Consider the following 15,275-nt stretch of genomic DNA (forward strand, 5'->3'; position numbering starts at 1 on the left):
TTTCAATATTGTTGTGTCTCAGGGAATAGGGAGGCCTGAGGAGAGAAAGATCAGGGAATAGTTGGTAAGTGGAGGAGTCAGAAAACACACAACACTTAGCAATTAAGTTCTCCATCTCATATGGGCACAGTTCATGGTGCCCCAAAACAATTATAATAGTAACATCAAAGGTTATTGATCACGGATTACCATAACAAATAAAATAACAAAAAAGTTTAAGATATTGCAAGAATTACCAACATGTTCAAAGAGACATGAAGTGAGCAAATGCTGTTGGAAAAATGCTGCTGACAGATTTGCTCCATTCAGGGTTGCCACAAACCTTCAATATATAAAAAAAACAGTACCTGTGAGGTGCAATATAGTGAAGTGCAATAAAACAAGATATGCCAGTACTTTTAATTACCTTCATATGCACCTCCCAGGACTTCACTAGTTCAAGTCATTATAATCTCTCATCTAGATTTTCATAAGAGCCTCCTAATTAATCTTCCTCCTTCCCACTACAGTGTCTCTCCAAAAATGCAAAATGATCCTTTTAAAATGTAACTTAGATCCTCTTACTCTTCTCAAAACTCTCTTATGTCTTCTTTTCCAAATAGAATATAAGCTTAAGTCCTTATAAAAGCCAGTGAGGTACCATGATTTTATCCTGCGTCCACCTCCCCAATTACTCTCATCTCATCTCCCATCTCTCACCCTTGCTCGCTCTACTCCAGCCACAAAGACCTTCATATTATTTTCCAAACAACAAAATTATTTTTCTACCTCAGGGCCTTTATATTAGCTACACCTTTGCCTACATCATTCTCCCCTTCAGCCTTTTGTCATACAGAGGTTAAAAGTCAATCATCACTGGGGTGTCTGGCTGACTCAGTTGGTTGAGCGTGCAACCTCAGCTCAGGTCACCATCTCCTGATTCATAAGTTTGAACTCTGCATCAAGCTTGCTGCTGTCAGGGAGGAGTATGCTTCAGATCCTCTGTCCCTCTCTCTCTCTGTACCTCCCCGACATGTGCTCTCTCAAAAATAAACATTTTTTGCTTAAGCCAATCATCATGGAATTATGTCAGTTTAAGCTCCTTGAGGATGAGAATCTTGCTTATAAAATTCACAACTATACACCTACAACCTAGTATACTGTGGGAGGGGAAAAAATGTTAATATTTAATCCCATTTTTAAATTGCTTTGAGCTATTTCATCACTATAAAAACAAGTCTCATCAAAACATTTACCAATTTTAGAGTACCTATAGAAGTAGATAGACAAGGTTAAATTATCCACAGAAGCCAATAACTTATGCCATACATATTTACCTTCATTTTTACAGGTTTTCTACCATGAAGCTTATTTTTAAAGTACAGAATTTGATTTTAAAATTTAGAAAATAATGAAATATGCATTGCATTACCTGAGTGAATGAGTCAACTGAGGATACAGCAGCATTGCCTACTGGAGTCTGCTGAGCCAAACTGTCCAATAATTCCACCGAAATTCCAATCTGAGCAACAGATGGAGTTCGGACAATATTCATGGCTCCAAAAGGGTGTTGGCTTCCTTCTCCTGAAAGAAATTAACATGTACCGCAAATTTCAAGTTTAACTTGTAGCCAAATTCCTTTGTAAATATGTGAAAAACCTCTGATCTACATGCACTAAAAAGTTTCGATTAAAGTTGGTCTCTTTTCACATAAATGTAAAAGGCTAGTTTTTACCAAATTAACAAAGAAAACTGGAATTTTCCCCACCAGAAAAAAGATGTTACTTCTTTAAAGCTTATTAAAACTACTGCAGCTAAAAATTAAAAGTAACAACACGATGAGAAAAATAAATGAATAAGCATGAATCACATTAAAAAATTCTCAATGCTAATTCAAAGGGAAGAATATTTTTTAAGATTTTTTTAAGTTAGTTTACTGAGGGTTGATGGGAGGGTGGGAGGGAGGGGAAAGTGGGTGATGGGCATTGAGGAGGGCACCTGTTGGGATGAGCACTGGGTGTTGTATGGAAACCAATTTGACAATAAATTTCATATTAAAAAAAAGATTTTGTAAGTTAGTTTTAACATTTTCTCATCACTCCACTAAATAAAGATCTTAAATTACCATTATTATTGAGAAATGACATGGTATATTTTATTAAATGTCATGTATCACTCCCACTTAACACCTGATAATGTTATCAAACAAGCAGTAAAGAAGCTTATTAATGGAAAATAACCAATAACTCTTTCCCTTTATAAATCAATGTATCATTAAGTATACTTCTGAGCCTGTAAGTGCCATCTAACTTATATGTGGAAAATATAGGCCAATTTTTTTAATCCACATATGACATAATCAGAAAAGTGAGTCTGAAGGAAAAAAAATCATACAATAGATTTTTGGATTATCTGCTGTTTTCATAGGACTATAAAATGTTTAATCAAATACTGAAGGACAAAAACCTGGGGCAACACACAGTCCTAATAACTAGAACATTCATTACAAATACCAAAACTCTCCTTAAATTTTCAAGCTTATGAATAAAAAGTTATAATGTATTTTTCTGTGATTTAAAAATACACACACACACACACACACTTCTCACTAAATATGACTAGTTTAAGATAGTTTCAGTAGTTTTAAATTAACTGTTTTATCAAACTTCCATATATTTATGAATTTTCCAGATTTGTTTCTATATTTGTGGTCAGAGAACATACTTTGTATGATTTGTTTTTAAATATATCAAGATTTGTTTTGTGGCCTAATACATGGCCTATCCAAAAAACTGTTCCATGTGCACTTAAGAATGTGCATTCTGCTGTTGTTGGGAAGAATGTTCTTTGTAAGTTGGTTAGGTGTAGGAGGTTTATAGTGTTCACACTTTCTATTTCCTTGATGATCCTCTGTCTAGTCATTCTACCCATTACTGAAAGTAGGGTTAAGTTTCCAACTATAATTGTTGAACCATATTCTCCCTTCAATCCTGCCACATTTTGCTTCATGTATTTTGAAATTCTGTTGTTAGGTACAAAAAGTTTATAATTGTTATTACCTTTCCGATAGATTGACCCCTTTATCACTATATAATGTCCTTTTTTATCTCTTATAACAATTTTTTTCATACATTTATTTAGTCTGATTTTAGTCCAGCCACTCAAGCTCTTTTAGTTACTGTTTGCATGTTTAGTTACTGATGCATTTTTCATCCTTTCCTTTCAACCAATGATTGTGTCTGAATCAACAGATGGATTTTTTTTATCCATTCTGAAAACCTCTGCCTTTTAACTGAAGAATTTAATTTTGCTAGTGTACCATATTAATTCTCTTATCATTTATTTTACTATATATTTTTGCTATTTCCTTAGTCCTTGCACATCTTCATTTATAACAACCCAGTCTGGATTAAGACCAATTTAATTTCAGTAGTACACAAAAACTTTGCTCCTATATAATTTCTCTATGTGTTGTCATAAATTACACCTTTATAAATAGCATGCCCATAAACATGGGTTTATAGTTTCTTCTTTATGCAGTTGTCTTTTATATCAAATAGGGGGAAAAGGAGTTACAAACACAATGTACACTACTTTTATAATTACCTTCGTAGTTACATTTACCTGTGTTTTTTCTTTCATGTGAATGCAAATTACTGTCTCATGCCCTTTCTTTTCAGCCTGAAGGACTCTCTTTAGTACTTCTTGTAGGCTAAGTCTTTAAGCAATGACTCTCTGTTTTACCTGAGAATGTCATCTCTCCTTCATTTCGGATAGATAGTTTTGATAGAGAATTATTTAGTTTTTCTTTCAGTGCTTTGTCATCCCAATGCCTTTGGATTCCATTGTTTCTGATAAGAAACCAGCTGTTAATCTAAGAATCGTTGTTATTTGAGGAGCTGATTCTCTTGCCACTTTCAAAATTCTCTTTGTCTTTGACAGTTTGATTATGATAGGTTGTGGTATAGAGTTTACCCCACTTGGAGTTTATTGAACTTCTTAAGCATGTTATGTTTTTCATCAAATTTACAAAGTTTTATGAGGGCATTATTTCTTCAAATATTCTTTCCTCCCCTCCTCTCTCTCCTTCTCCAACTCCTATTATGCATATGTTGGTATACTTGATGGCATCTCATAGGTCTCAAAGACTGTTCATTTTTCTTCTTTCAGCTCTTCAAACTAGGTATTTCAACTGACCTTTCTTTGAGTTCATTGACTCTTCCTTTGGCCTACTCAAATCTACTGAAACCATCTAGTGAACTCTTCATTTCCTACTGTTACTTTTCAGCTCCATCATTTATGTTTAGCTCCTTTTGATAACTTCTCTATTGATATTTGATGGCGCATCATTCTCCTGGTTGTTTAACTTTCAGTAAGTTCAAGGTCATAATGCTTCCTAGGGACAGTTTCTGTTCATTTCTTCTCTGAAAGGGTCTTACTTTCTTTGCATGCTTCATAAAACTTTTTATGGAAAACTGGATGTTGAATATTACAATGTTGCAAATCTAGAAATCAGATGTTTCCCCTCTTTAGGATTTACTGTTAATATATACTTTTTCGTTAATGACTTTTCTGAACCAATACTATGAAGTATTTTTTGTCGTGTGTGATCACTGACATCTCTGTTCTATTAGCTTAGTGGTCAACCAGTGATTGAACAGACATTTCCTTAAAAGCCTAGAACCCAAAAATTCTCCCAGTCTTTGAAGATGGGCTCTGTGTGTTGGGACATCCCTTTAATACTAACCAAGCAGCTTACAACTCTGCCTTAGCCCTCACTTCCAGACTACACAGAGCCCCAAAGTCAGCCAGAACAAACTTACAACCTTCTTAAGGTCCTAAGCCTGAGCTTGTGCACAGCCTGAACATGTGCACAGCCATGACTGTAAATAGTCTTTGAGATTTCCAAAAATTTCCAAGTCCAAGTCCTCAAAGCCCTTCTTCCTCAAAATATCTTATTCCCAGCCTTTCCTCTCAAGCTTTTTAGTCAGTCAATTTTTGCTCCAATTGTTGTCAGTGCCTCAGGCAGCAGTAACAAAGTATATATTTTTGACAAACACTCCCAAGGTTGTCACTTCAGTGAGATAAAGGAAAGTGTTTTCAATTAATCTTAAGGGAACCACCAGACAAACCAAAAAAATTACAGTCAACCCTTGAGCAACACAGGTTTGAACTGTGAGTCCACTTGTACATAGATTTTTTATAGTACAAATTGTAAATGCACTTTCCTTATGACTTTCTTAATATTTTCTTTTCTCTTATTTTTTCCCTAACTTATACATACAGTATATGTAACACATATAACATACAAAATACATGTTACTCAACCTTTATGAGTAAGGCTTCCAGTCAACAGTAGGCTATTAGCAGTTATATTTTTGGGGAGTCAAAAGTTATACGTGGATTTTCAACTGCACAGGAGGTACATGCCCCAACCCCCATGATGTTCAAGGGTCAACTGTAATTATAATGTGTTGTGAATGAGGTCTATTTGGCTCTCTCTGGTACCAGTACCAAGAACAAGGGCTATTATTTTCAAGGCTACCACTGAGCTGAGGAACATGGGATGGGTACAGGGTAAGTTAAAATGCCACAAAGCTTGCTGTTCTTACCTAGATGCAGTGATTTTCTTGATTAATGCTCCCCTGGTTACTACAAACTTTTGGTTACTTTCCAGAGTCCTGAAAAAGATTCTGACAGTTTTTGACAATTTTGGTTGCTGTTGCTTTTATGGAGAGATGGACTTTTGAAGTTCTTTTGAAGTTTTAACTGTTTTAAACCTAGAATTATGCTAAGTTGAGAAGATGTACTGCTATTTGTCTGCATAACAGGTTCCAAAGACCTCAATCAAGGAAACCTTATACTGCCTTAGTTTTAACTACTCAGGGACGATCTGCCCAAGCAGAAAGCCTTGTCATCTCTAACCTCCTCTTTTATTGCATGCAAGCTACTGGCAAATTACTAAGTAAAACTGGCTTGAGACCCATTGTAAGAGATGGGGACTAAGGAAATATTCTGACTTCATTTTAAAGCTCTCTGGGACTAAAACAACTTGAGAGAGAAAAAACAAAACCAAAAGTCTTTGGCAATCTTTATATTTTCAAAGAGATCCACTGTGCAATGAACTCATTCTTTTATTTACTCTTATTCTCAAAATGGGCTTGACACAGTGGTTGATAACCTTTAAGTACATAGGTTCTTGTTTGTAAACCATAAAATACTGGGAAGAAACACTGACACATAATATACAAACTTAGTGTTTAATTTTGGATCTGAATTCATGACAGCAAGAATGAAAAGAAAAACATGACCAATTATACTGAGTCTTAGTGTCAAACAGTTAAACAAAAACAGAGAAAGTAAAACATCCAACCTGGTCTTGAAGAAAAAAATTAGATAAATTCCTCAACATTCTAATATTAAAAGCAGCAGAAAATCTTTCAAAGGTGTTTCTCAAAGTGTCCCTCTTCACTGCAAGTCAAGAGCCTAACACAAAGCACAACTCAAAAGAAGAAATTCTATGAGAAACTAGACTTTTACTGTTAGTATACAAGGAGAAGCAGTAATCATCACTTACTATCTGTGTCTAATGGAGTCTTTAAATATATATATTTTAAAAGTCATCTTACAAAAATTTCACAGGAAAATAGTGAAAAACAACTTTATTCAAATTTTTAATAAGTATTGAAATATAACAAGTCCAAATATTCATCTCCCACTAACCAGTTTTTTAAGTTTATATATAACCAAAATGAGCCACATTCTCTGAATTGTTCACTATCATGAGTAAATGTGAGACATATCCATCTTATAAATCTAATAACTCCTGATTTTAAACACATCTTCTAATAGGTTCTAACTTATCATTATTTCTTCTAACAATTGCATTGTCAAAATGCAATGCTTTAAATCTTAAAATTCTGAAATATTTAATGGCTCATAATTTGTTGAAGAAAGGATGGGCATCTTCTTTGATCCACAATTTGCAAAACACTGTCATTTTTAGATTTATAAAATTATTTAGAATAATCAATCCAATTAATTTGTTTCATTTCTACACCTACTGCCTTCTAATTACCTGTATACACACCCACTTTCAGCAATGTTCACTTTTGAAGTGTCTCAATTTTAAAAGAATAACAGGAAAGAATACCAGCATACATCATTTTACTACATCTTCAAGATTTTGTCACAAAATACTGTATTTACTCCTCCTTGTTAAATAACTAAATGGGTAGGAGTACCATATTTTCTTTTGTCCTTAGAAATAAACTGCTCAATCATCAGTTTTTTAGTATGTGAAAATTCACCTAAGACAATATCATCCAAAGAATCAGTCTGAGACTTTCCTTTTATGATCAACTTCACCATCATAATTAGAGTTTAGAATGTGGCTATTTGCCTCTTTATATTCATTTTCTGATTCATACAATAATTATGAAACTTGTTCCTTGCAATTTTCTTCTCTTTGCAATTATAAACAAAATATAACAAAATATGAATTCCTAATTCTGTTCAATATAAGCAAAGAGCAGACCATAAAGATGGTGTCTCCAGTCTCCTTTTACACTTCTTAAAAGCTAAAATAATCTTTTGGATGATGCAATATGAAAACTGTAGGATAACACAATGGCAACTAAGGTACACAGGCCAAATTTGGGCCACAACCTATTCTCATATGACCTGTGAGCTAAGAATAGTTTTTACCCTTTTAAAGGGTTGTTTAAAGAAGAATATGCTACAAGGGTGCCTGGGTGGCTCAGTCAGTTAAGTATCGAACTCTTGATATCAGTTCAGAGTGTGATCTTGTAGTCATGAGATAGAGCCCCACACTGAGCATGGAGCCTGCTTGGGATTCTCTCTCCCCCTCTCTCTGCCCCACCCCTGCTCACCCACGCACACATTCTCTCAAAATAAATAAATAAACATTTTTAAAAACTAATACGCTACAAAGACCATATGTGGCCCACAAAGCTTAAAATATATACTATCTTATTCTTTACAAAAATGTTTGCTAAAATCTGCACTAATTCCATCATCCATTTTCTTCTTCTTCTTTTTTTTTTTTTTTTTTTTTTTTTTGCATAGTTGAGAGTAATTGACAAGTAATGAATAATTCCTTGGATCAAAGAGCAAACTGTTTCATGATGGAGGAAAAATAAGGTTACTAATAACACCAAATTCATTTTAAATTTGTAAAATGGTCCAGTAGATCCATATGGTAATTGCAAGATACAATGACTTTTAAAAATATATAAGCAAATGTACTATTCTTTAGAAGACCTCTACAAAAGAATAATACTCATGAAATATCAGTCTAAGAGTTCTAAATACCCTAAAAAGGAAACTAAAAAAGTAAAAGTAGGTCCATTGGTGAAGATATGAAAGCTGTGCATGGCGACAAAGAGATGACTAAAGAAAGCACTTATGCTAAAAATAAGTACTTCATTGTAAAGTGGCATCTGAATATGACATATGCAAAAAAACTACATAAAATGGCATAATTATGCCTGCATAAAAGCCTTGTTGATATTGGATGTAAATATTTAGAAATCAGTAATCTATTTCTAAAACCTCTATGCTTCATTTCCATCGATAGCCTCACAAGCCTGAAATTACATTTTTCACTCATGCATAGTTCAAAAGCAATGTGACTATCAAAGGTTTATCAACAATAAATATTTTAACCAGATAAACATGATAATGTATCTGACATTATAATACATCTAGAATTTGCATGTCTGAAATGTAAACAAGTAATATTTACCAAGTTCATCACTTGGTAAATATTCCAGTATTTAATAAAGTCCATCATTGTGCTGTATACATTCTAAAGCACATACAGTAAAAGATACAAATGGAGCTTACAATCTAATGGGAGCAGTAACAGATACTTAATCTTTCTGAATAGGCTTCATTTTCTGGGCGATTTTTAAGATATTTCCTAGATCTTTCTATAAAAAGAAAGATTTTATAAAAAGGTAATAACCATTTCTTGAGTACCAACTATATGACAGATACTATATGCATTTGCATTTGTTATCTCTAATGCTCACAAAAACACTTGCACTATAGCTATTATGATATCCACTTTACCTGAAATCCCCTCTGAAGTTAAATAACTTGGTCAAGATTACACAGCTAGTAATTGGGTTCAAAACAGGTCTATCAAACTCTAAAGTTGATACTCATTCTAGTTCATTATCCCACCTGCTTATACCAACCCATGACATGAACTCTTCACTGATTTTTACTCATTTCTTACTTCACAATAAGCCATTCAAGAAAGCAAGTCAAGAAATGTTAGGAAGTAAAAGGTTCCCTCCCATTTTGGCTCACAAGCTCTATTTCATATCAATAGACTAATAGTATCATCTTGAACTCATGTTGTCCTTTTTAATCCCCTTGACAAGCTCAACCCAATTTTAAAACAAAAACTAGAGTAAGTTTAAAAGTTTCTTTCTGGCAACTGAGCTAAATGAAATTAGAGGAGACCATATAGGTCATGTGCAGAGAAAGCCAAAGTGAGGACATTAAAATATGGCAAGCCCAAAAAGAACAGAATTATAAAGAAGAAATTCAAATGATGATTTATAATAAACTTTAAAAACATTTCTTAAAAATTCCTCTTGGGTACTAAGTCTACTAAGTCTTTCTTCACAGTTATTTTTAATGTCATGGTCATGAAAAAGAAAGACTGAGCAACTGTTCCAGTTTGAAGACTAAAGACAATTAAATGCAATGCATGATCCTAACTGGATCCTAGATGAAGGAAATAATGCCTGTTACTAAAGGCATTATTAAGAAAATTGGTAAAACTTTAATGTATACTGTATGTTGCACAAGAGTATTGTATTAATCTTAAATTTTCTGAATTTGATAATTATACTATGATTACATAAGAGAATACCTTTGTATTCTGATGTATTTAGGAGTAAAGGGGCATAATATCTACAACTTATTCTCAAAAGTTTCAAGAAAAAAGAAAATACACACACACATGTATACAGATCTATATGATAAAATGTAGCAAAACTGATAAATGTTGGGAGAACAATGTAAGAAATTCTTTGTACTATTCTTGTCATTTTTCTCTAACTTTAAAATTATTTCAAAATAAAGTTGTTTTAAATCCCTAATGCAAAAAAGAATTTTTAAGTATCGGAACAGATACTTTTGGAATTTCATTTCAAACTAATACAATAAGGCCAGGGCAGAAAGACAGAAAGGTAGGTAGGTAGGTAAAATCCCACTACAAGGTGCCCAATTTACCCTGAAGGTCTAAAATATTAAAATATCACCTTTTCTCATAGTAAGAGCATTCTACAAAGCTCTACTCCATTATTTAATTCAGATAAACAAATGATCCCTCTTCTTTACACCACAGGTGATTTAAACAACTATTTCTTATTCTTCTATTAACTACAATCACATGTTAAAGTGCTACAAACAAAAAAAAAATATTTGTAAAGTTCCACGTATATTTTTATTACATCTGACCTAATGTCCTACTCCCCCACCTGCTCTTCCAATCTTGGCCTCTTCTGTTTCCCATCCTCCACATAATTCTCCACTGCAGATGTCACTGGAATTCTCCCTGACTGAGGCATTGAACCATTTCCTCATTGTCTCGTGAAACACTTTACAAATAGTTAACCTACAGAGAAAAGGAAGGTTTTAAGTTGAACTCTGTGTGTATGAAAGAGTATGTGGATGTGGTTTAAACAAACTGTTCAAATAGTATATGAACTCTACAAAGATTTACCTTTGACAGATATATGCATATTAAGTATGCATAAATGTACATAATATATATTCAGTTCTATATTTTCAGTAAGAGAAACTGCTTCCACCTTCCAAATTTAGAATCAAAATTTTAAACATTTATTTAAAAGATATTGTACTCATGCTTACAGATGATGAACCAAACCTTCTTAAAGTTAACATTACATAGCACCTCATTATTCACAGTTGTTACAGGTTTTAACAGATGTTTAAGTTATTATAAATGGGACACTTGCACTTAGTTGACCTACTATATGAATGCTGAGTTTTCTTAATCATCTTACAGTTTAATGATACTAGACAATACTTACAGAATTCAGGTAAGATAATTGAAAAAAAAAACTCAAAAAGCACTGTGAGATCTGACAATATTAATACAAAACTAGAAAGAAATAAGTATATGTGGAAAATGGATTTCAAAGTACAGATACTTTCTATGTTAATGAAAGGATACACACATCAAAAAAAAAGAAAAAGAAAAACCACCTATCTCCCAAAAGAATTCAAAAAAATTAAAGATGCAGCCCACTGAAAAATTCCCAGTACAACCTGGACTTGATCATGAAATGCTTCTTCGACGAAAGCAAAGGTGAGTAAATAATCCTTTTGTCTCTGGTATTCAACTCTGAAAGCTATGAAAATTCTGAACTCTGAGGAATGAGGAAAATGTGCAGAGTATTTACAACAGACCTTCAGGCTTCAATTATCCAGATCTGACTCTCTCTCACATGCTATTTAAAACCTGCAATATTGGGGTGCCTGCATGGCTCAGTCAGTTGCGCATCGGACTCTTGATTTTGACACGGGTCATGATCCCAGGGTCATGGGATCAAGCCCCACATCGGGCTCCGCGCTCAGCGTGAATTCTCTCTCCCTTTTTCTCTGTCTCTCTTCCTCTGACCCTCTCCCCCATTTGCATGCTCTCTCTCTCAGAAAAGTATGACAAAATTAAATTAAGTTAAAATAAAATAAAACAGAGCTGCAATGTTGAATTGTGTTATGAAGAAGATAAAAATAGGAGATAAATATCTTTAATTCAAAATAAGTCACAAAATGTGATTTTTGCCACATGTTTTTTGTCATTATATTCAGAATTTCACTGAGTAGGCTGACATAGAAAGTAATACTAGAGATGAGGCCTTATAAAATGACAAGATCCAGTTTTGTAGTTGTCAAATACAGAATGTTTATTGTTAATATTAATTTATAGTACACTGTGAAAAGTTAACAGTGCATATTATAATCCCTAGAGGAAACACTAAAAATCTAATCCACCTTTGCAAAAAAAACAAAACAACAACAAAAAAAAAAAACAATAAAAGAAATATGGATTTAAAATAATCCAAAAGGTGGCCATAAAAACCCCAAAGAACAAGCTAAAAATTTAAACCTAGCATATCTATAATGTTAAATATTAATAGACTAAGTATTTCATTTAAAAGGCAGAGATTGAAAGAACAAGTTTTCAAAAAGCAGCACTTAACTAAATACTGTTCACAAGAAAGAGGCGCCTGGGTGGCTCAGTTGGTTGAATATCCAACTCTTGATTTCAGCTCAGTTCATGATCCCAGGGTCAGGGGATCCAGACCCAAGTCAGGCTGTGCACAGAGAATGGAGCCTGCTTAAGATTCTCTCTCCCTCTGCCCCACGCCTCCCTTCAATAAAAGAAAAAAAAAAAAAAAAAAGTAAAAATGCAGAAAAAATATAGCACATGAACACTAACCATAAGAAAGCCAAAAAAGCTATATAAATTTTAGACAAAGCCGACTTCAGACAGGAGCATTACCAGAGATAAAGGGCATTTCATATAAATGAAAGGGACAATTCATCAATCTTATACATTCATAAAACTGGAAGAGAGAACAACTGTTATGCATTTTATTTTTCTTGCCTCACTGCTCCCTTTACTACCTGTATCCAACATGGTACTCAAAGGCCTGGGCAATGCACTAAGGCAATAAAAAGAAATAAAAAGCATCCAATTTGGAAAGAAAGATGTAAAAAGACTTTTTCAAAGACATTACAATCATCTACATAAAACATCGTAGGTAGCTACTAGAATAAGGGTGTTTAACAAGATGGTCAATATATGCTACTCTTTCCTTCATTCTTTAGGGTACAAATATACAAAAATCAGTTGTGTGATAACGAAATGCTATTCAGTGAGGAGCAACAGAAACTCTCATTCCTTGCTGGTGGGAATACAAACACACACAGCCACTCTGGAAGACAGTTTGACAGATTCTTATAAAACTAAACATATTCTTACCCTAAGTCCCAGCAATCACGCTTCTTGGTATTTACCCAAAGGAAACGGAAATTTCTATGCAGACAAAAACCTACACATGGATGTTCAGAGCAGCTTTATTCATAATTGATTAGGTAAATGGATAAACTGTGGTACATCCAGACAATGGAATATTTTTCAACACTAAAAAGAAATGAGCTATCGAGTGAAAAAAATCAATCTGAAAAGGCTACATACTGTATGATGTCAAATACATGACATTCTGGAAAAGGCAAAATCAGAGAGACAATAAAAAGTCAGTGGTTGCCCAGGACTCAGGGTTAGGGGAAATGTGAGATGGGCGAGATGAATAATAGGTAGATTTTTAGGACACTGAAAATACTGTGTAATATTTTAACTACAGATATACATCATTAAACATTTATCCATATACATAGAATGTACAACAAGAGTGAACCCTAAGATAAACTGGACTTTGAGTGGTTATGATGTATCAGTGGAGGTTTATCCTTGGTCAAAACAAAACAAAACAATCATTCTGGTGAATGATGTTGATAATGGGGAAGGCTATGTCTGTGTGGGGACAAGGATATATGGGAAATCTGTGTACCTTCTCTCAATTTTGTTGTAAACCTAAAACTGCTCTAAAAAGAATAAAGTCTTAAAAAAAAAAATCAGTTGTACTTCCATACATAGCAATAAAACAACTGAAATGTAAAGGATGTTCAGACTTAAGAAAAAAAAAAGCCAAAATGTCTAATAAGAAATAGGTAAATCAAACCATAATTTATCAACAAAATGTAATACTATACTATCATTTAAAACAGGTAGAAAATAAAGAACCATATCCTCTACATCAGTGTTTCTGAAAGCCTTTTAACTCATGTCATCATCTTATCCCTTTATTTCTTCTTTTTTTTAAATTTTTTTTAAGGAGGCTTCACACCAGGACAGAACCCCAGTTGGGGTTTAACTTACAACCCTGAGATCAAGACCAGAGCTGAGATCAAGAGTTGACACTGAACCAGCTGAGCCACCCAGGCTCCCCTCATCCCTTTAAATAAATATTAAAAAACTCATCTTTGATGAGATCTGAGATTGAGGAGAATCAATCTTTCTAAATCTCAAGATTCTCATCAGGAAAATTAAGGAGTGGATTAAATTATTTTTAGGCCTGCCAGTCTAATATCCCATGGCTTACTCTGTTATTATACTTGGCAAGGATATGCTCTATTAGTTTTTTTTATGTAGTACCAAGTACACTGTACCTTTATTACGACTTTCTAAAAACTGCCATGAAAATCATGATCCATTATCCACATTCAATACCCTTTCTCCGGGCTTCCTACACCATTTGTTTTAAAGGCCTTTTTAATCCAGGAATTCAGTTCCAACTTCTAGGAGTTTCTTCTACAGAAATACAGTGCTAGAAACTATGTACAAAGATATGTGTAAGAATATTTATTGTAGCATTGGTAGTAAAACAATTTAAAACAATGGAAACAACCCAAATTTCCATCAATGGGAATTGTTTAATTAAATTAGGGTATTTATTGCCATATAACATTCAACAGTTTCGAAGAGGTAGATCTATACATAATACCCCAAAATTAACAGACTCTTCTTTGAGCAAAATATTGTAACTTCTCTGAAATCCAGCCTCTTAAAAACCAGACACTAATAATACCTCCTTCTAGGGACTGCTGTTAAAGATTAAATAATTAATACACGTGAAAGCCTAGCTCAATGCACTATACAAACAGATATTCAATATATGTTACCTTTCCTTCATCCTTCAATCATTACAAAATCTTCCTAACTGGTTTCTCTTGCTCTAATCACAACAGATTTTCCAAGCCATTTCAGACAATAACTTTCCTAAAACATCATTTAAAAAAGTATCAATCTCAGGGCACCTGGGTGCCTCAGTCAGTTAAGCATCCGACTCTTGATTTCGGCTCAGGTCATGATCTCAGGGTTGTGAGATAGAGGCCTATTGGGCTCCACACTGAGTGTGGAGCATGTTTAAAATTCTCCCTCTCTCTGCCCCTCTCCCCACTTGTGTGCATCCAGGGGGCCTGGATGGCTTAGTCGGTTAAGTGTCAAACTTCGGGTCAGGTCATGATCTCATGGTTCATGGGTTCAACCCCCACTAATAGCACAGAACCTGCTTCAGATCCTCCGTCTCCCTCCCTTTTTGCCTCTCCACTGTTCATGTTCTCGCTCGCTCTCTCTCTCAAAAATAAACATTTAAAAAAGTAAA

General features: G+C 33.9%; 1 protein-coding gene across 1 annotated transcript in view; it reads right to left on the reverse strand.

Annotated features, from left to right (window-relative positions):
* Positions 1–15,275, reverse strand: part of HIKESHI (heat shock protein nuclear import factor hikeshi) — a 42,303-nt gene that overhangs the window by 7,906 nt on the left and 19,122 nt on the right. The window contains exon 3 of the mRNA XM_042905490.1: positions 1,412–1,563. Within this exon, the coding sequence (XP_042761424.1) occupies positions 1,412–1,563 (152 nt within the window). The remainder of the gene's footprint in view (positions 1–1,411; positions 1,564–15,275) is intronic.

This window comes from Panthera leo, chromosome D1, assembly GCF_018350215.1.
Source record: "Panthera leo isolate Ple1 chromosome D1, P.leo_Ple1_pat1.1, whole genome shotgun sequence".
NCBI classification, from domain to species: domain Eukaryota; kingdom Metazoa; phylum Chordata; class Mammalia; order Carnivora; family Felidae; genus Panthera; species Panthera leo.